Source organism: Engraulis encrasicolus, chromosome 8 (genome assembly GCF_034702125.1).
Source record: "Engraulis encrasicolus isolate BLACKSEA-1 chromosome 8, IST_EnEncr_1.0, whole genome shotgun sequence".
In the NCBI taxonomy this organism is placed as follows: domain Eukaryota; kingdom Metazoa; phylum Chordata; class Actinopteri; order Clupeiformes; family Engraulidae; genus Engraulis; species Engraulis encrasicolus.
In genome coordinates, this window is record NC_085864.1 from 30791283 (window position 1) to 30796282 (window position 5000).

Genomic DNA, 5000 nt, shown 5'->3' on the forward strand with positions numbered 1-5000 from the left:
ATGTGAAGAGGAGGAGGAAGGGTGGAAGATGAAAGAAGAAATTTGAAGTGGCCACTAAGAACCATCTGGGCTCTCCCTCTCTCTCTCCATCTCTCTCTCTCTGTCTCTCTCTCTCTCTCTCTCTCTCTCTCTCTCTCTCTTTCTCAGGGGCGGAGTGGCCCACCTTTTCCCACCGGGAGAATTTTCCCCTTGGCGGCCCTCTTTAAAAAAAAAAAAAAAAAAAAAAAAAAAAAAAAAAAACAAAGCGAACAACATGGTTTCCTAACCAAAAAGACAAAAGCCACGAAATCTGCAGTCGTACTACATGTGGACATTAGTGTTGTCAAAATATCAACCTGAAGTGGAGAATTGTAGCCTACACCTTGATGAAATGCACAGCCAGTGGTGTAGTCTACGTAAAACGCAGGTATACGCACCCATTTAAAAATTTCAGGGATTACAGTATACCCACTTAAAATTGATTGATCCATTATTTACAATAGCACAAATATATACAGTAGACTATACACACATCAAAAAATGCTCAAATATACAGTATACCCACTTCAAAAAGTAGACTACACCACTGGAGCCATCATCACAGTCCAAAGCATTCATAGGCCTACTAGGTTAGGCTACATCACGCTACTGTTCCATGCAAATGTGCACTCCACTGTCATTTTGACAGTTTGAAATTGAAATATCGTTTAAGGAAGACAGGATGAGCATGGGCACAAAGTTTTGAGTGTGGGGATTTTTAGAAGAGTAGGCTTACAAAATATAGTATAGTAGCCTATAGCTTACAAAAAGTCTGTCTACATTGTGCAATAAACCCACCATGCAGCAAATAAGCCAAACCTAATAGCTACTTCAAACCACAACCATAAGTCAACAAAATGTATAACCAAACGGTGTAGGCCTACCTTAAAACGCTGTCTTCGTCGCAGCAAATGTCTTTGTTTCTTGCAATCACTCTACTTTAATCCACAGCTTAGCCTACAAACCCAGCACTTGTCACATCAGAATCTTGTGTGGTAATTATTTTTGTTCCATTTCTTCAGACATAGGCTACATCCTAAATGTACCACATATAAATATATGTATGATAATAATATTATTTCGACTATAAGGAGATATACTGACGGTCTAAAAAATCAAAACAAAACCCATTGCTTCTGTTAGGCGCAGTTCTCTTCCTTACCACTTGGTGGAGTCTGTTCGTAACCCAAGTCAATAACCACAGAGCAAGTGAATGGACTGGAAAGACTGTAAACTGTAACAGTCGTGTGGAAATCGGAAAATAAATCATAATTTATTAATATTTCCATCCTTTGGTAACCAATATACATATCACAGGTTCTTCAAATACTGAAAACAAAACTGTGTTACTAAGATCTTGTAAACTTCCGCGATCTACGGTGTATGAACATTATCAGTAGAGAAGGGGTGTGGCCAATTTACTGTTTGACACCGTCAGTGAGGTATTGCCGTCTGGTATGCGGTATAAATACTGGCTAGTCAGCTATGTTAAGATACAGGGATGTGGAAAGTGGGAAGTCAGTGCTTATAAGTACAATGTAAAAATGTAAGGGCCGGTGATGAACGTAGTGCGGCCGCATTATTACATTTCACGGCCGCGGCCCACCGGGACAAGTCCCCGATCTCCCAACGGCCACTCCGCGCCTGTCTCTCTCCATCTCTCTCTCCTCTCCTTACACACACAAAACCACAACACACGGCTACTACTGCCCTAGACACCACAGCACACAGATACGACTCACACACACACACACACTCACACACACACACACACACACACACACACACACACACACACACACACACACACACACACACACACACAGGCACATAAACACACAGCACTATAAAAGGGGGACCAGCCTCACCGCACTTACTTAAAATTAACATTCCATGACATCACAGACACAAACGCACGTACGCACAAATGACAAACAAACACATACACATACAATCACACACGCGTGCAGTGCAGTGGAGTGCACACGCACACACACATCACACAGGCACATAAACACACGCACACGACAGGAAGTGAATGGATGAAAAGAGATCTAAAATTAACCCGGCACTGATATGCACGCGACCGCACAAGCACAGCAGTACCAGATGAGGCTAGGAGAGAGAGAGAGAGAGAGAGAGAGAGAGAGAGAGAGAGAGAGAGAGAGAGAGAGAGAGAGAGAGAGAGAGAGAGAGAGAGAGAGAGAGAGAGAGAGAGAGAGAGAAGAGAGAGAGAGGGAGAGGGAGAGAGAGAGAGAGAGAAAGAGAAGAGAGAGAGAGAGAAAGAGAAAAAGCAATGCTGAATGTAAACAGAATACCACAAGAGAAGGATAGGACAGATAAAACTAGCGATAAGCAATAAGACTAGCGACACCTGTGAGAATAAAATGAAATATGACAAATAAACACACACCTGCAAGAACAAAATGAAATATGACAAAATAAACACACACCTGCTGCTTGTCGAGGGCTTCCATGCATGCGGGGGACTTGGGGATGGGCCACACACGCACACACACACACATGCACACGCACACACCTTCAAACACACACACACACACACACACACGCACAACAATTCCCGCTCTTCTTCCTTGTCTTTCTGCAACCACCTCCAATGGTTGAGAACGTGCCGGGCGGACGAACGGACGTCGACTACACTAAACGCACACTTTCTCCCAAAGCCTCCTCGAGGGTCTCCTCGAAAGGATATGCACACGCAGATCAGTCACAAACACACACACACACACTGCTCATCAACGGCACCACGCGATGCTTTTTTGCCGGCACACACTACACTCGTACCGCACCACACGACGACGTCCCCTTCAGTTCTATTTTTGACGCGCAAAGCGTTCTTTCTTCTTCTTCTTCTTCTTCCCTCCCTTTTGGGGTTTTTTGACGAGGCTGTTCTAGAGACAGGAAGCTTGACCTATGTGTGCGCTTTGTAAACGCGTGAGTGAGACTGTGTCAGCGTGATTCTCTGTCGTGCGTGTACTGTATAGTGTGTGTGTGTGTGTGTGTGTGTGTGTGTGTGTGTGTGTGTGTGTGTGTGTGTGTGTGTGTGTGTGTGTGTGTGTGTGTGTGTGTGTGTGTGTGTGTGTGTGTGTGTGTGTGTGTGTGTGTGTGATACCGCAGTCAGGGTGCTCTGAGCATCACAAAGGAAGTGGTGTGAGAGAGCTGGGTTGAGGGTCTGTGTGTGTGTGCTGTGTCTGCTGTGTGTGTGTGCTGTTTCTGCGATGTGTGTGTGTGTGTGTGTGTGTGTGTGTGTGTGTGTGTGTGTGTGTGTGTGTGTGTGTGTGTGTGTGTGTGTGTGTGTGTGTGTGTGTGTGTGTGTGTGTGTGTGTTTGCGTGAAACGCATGTGTAGTCTGACTCTGAGCATCTATTATAAGCGTGTTGTTACCAAAATGGTAAAGTCTTAATCTGTTACCTCAGACTGTAATGTCATAGCAATGTTGTTATGATGTAGATCAGTGGTGCTCAAACTGTGGTGCGTGTACCACTGGTGGTACTTGAGACATCTCTGGTGGTACTTGGAAGAATTCATTTTTTGTGCATTGATTTGAAGGCTGATTTGTATTAATCTGAAAACATAATGCAGAATAATACTAGGCAAGCAAGAAATATAAAAACAAACTCGAAGGCCTTTACTGCGATATTCTCATGTTGGTTGTCAAGGTGGTGGTGCTCGGAGAGCTCAATATTTTCTAGGGTGGTACTTCACACAAAAAGTTTGAGAACCACTGATGTAGATGAGTATATTCAGCAAAACAGTTTGCCGGTGCGGCTGTCTGCACTAAGACACTACCAACCGTACGCAAATAAGTAAAGGCCACTGTGTGTGGTTAGGCTTTGCATGCATTCTTAGACGTGTCGTCCCTCCCTAGTACCTGTTGCATCTCTTTCTGCACATAAGGAATCAAGCATACGTGTGCATGCATCTAGGCCTTATGTCTTGTGACCTTGCATGTGTGAGTGGGCATGTATGTTCAAATCTTCGACTTTCAAGTTTGATATGACGCTAAGACATAATGAATGCCTATGTGCATGTGTGTTATCTGTACGTGTGTGCATGCCTGCACAACTGAACACGGGTGCACTGCACACAAGCGATGGAGGACCAATGCGAACCGGCTGGCTTGCTAGCTACTGTGCCGGCCACTAGACTCCACTCCACTTCACTCCACGCCAATGACATGCTAATGCCACTCAACGAGCAGGCTAATTATCTGGCCGCGCCACCCAGACCAGCCATTACCATACATATTACATTTTATTTACACACCTCCTCTCCTTGGCCCCTCTCACAAACACAGAGAGAGAGAGAGAGAGAGAGAGAGAGAGAGAGAGAGAGAGAGAGAGAGAGAGAGAGAGAGAGAGAGAGAGAGAGCCAGGTCAGCGCTCAGTGGCAGACCATCAAAGAGGGGTGGCGGCGGGTGGGTGTAAAGAGAGCCGAGGGGGCCCAGGGGTGTGTTGTGTGTGCGTACGGTTCTGAAGAGGAGAACCGTATCTCCTCGGAGAGCAGGGAAAATGAACCTACTCATGCCACGTGCATCCATTATTATGAAAAGGCTGGCGCTTTATCAAATGATTAGCTGGGTAATAAGTCAATGTGAGACATGATAGAGGAGAGGCTATTTATATGGAATCAGATAACAGTTTGGAGCACAGACACACTAACACACACTCATGCATGCACACACTCATGTGCACGTGCACGCACACACAGACACACACACACATCCACACCAAAACCTTGGTAGTGAAGAAATTACAAATGCATTTGGAGATGTCTCCAAAAACCAAAGCATTCTGTATCTGGAGGATGATGCAAAGCCTGCCTCAATTGGATCTTTGAGGATTCTCAAAGTGGAACCTTGTCTGCAATCAAATTGGACTTAGCTGTGCGCCTACTGAAAGCACTGAATTCTTATTACTCTTCCATGGCCTGGCCATAATTTTACCTTGTGACGTAGAATAT

General features: G+C 45.0%; 1 protein-coding gene across 4 annotated transcripts in view; it reads right to left on the reverse strand.

The window, feature by feature from the left end:
• The window catches only part of LOC134454455 (diacylglycerol kinase delta-like), a 70248-nt gene that overhangs the window by 63795 nt on the left and 1453 nt on the right, over positions 1–5000 (reverse strand). Inside the window, exon 1 of one of the 4 annotated variants that reach the window (XM_063205455.1) lies at positions 2472–2853. The exons of the other annotated variants lie outside the window; for them this stretch is intronic. Coding sequence (XP_063061525.1) covers positions 2472–2543 — 72 coding nt within the window. The 5' untranslated portion in view covers positions 2544–2853. Of the gene's footprint in view, positions 1–2471; positions 2854–5000 lie in introns of those variants that run through there. 4 annotated transcript variants of the gene reach the window in all.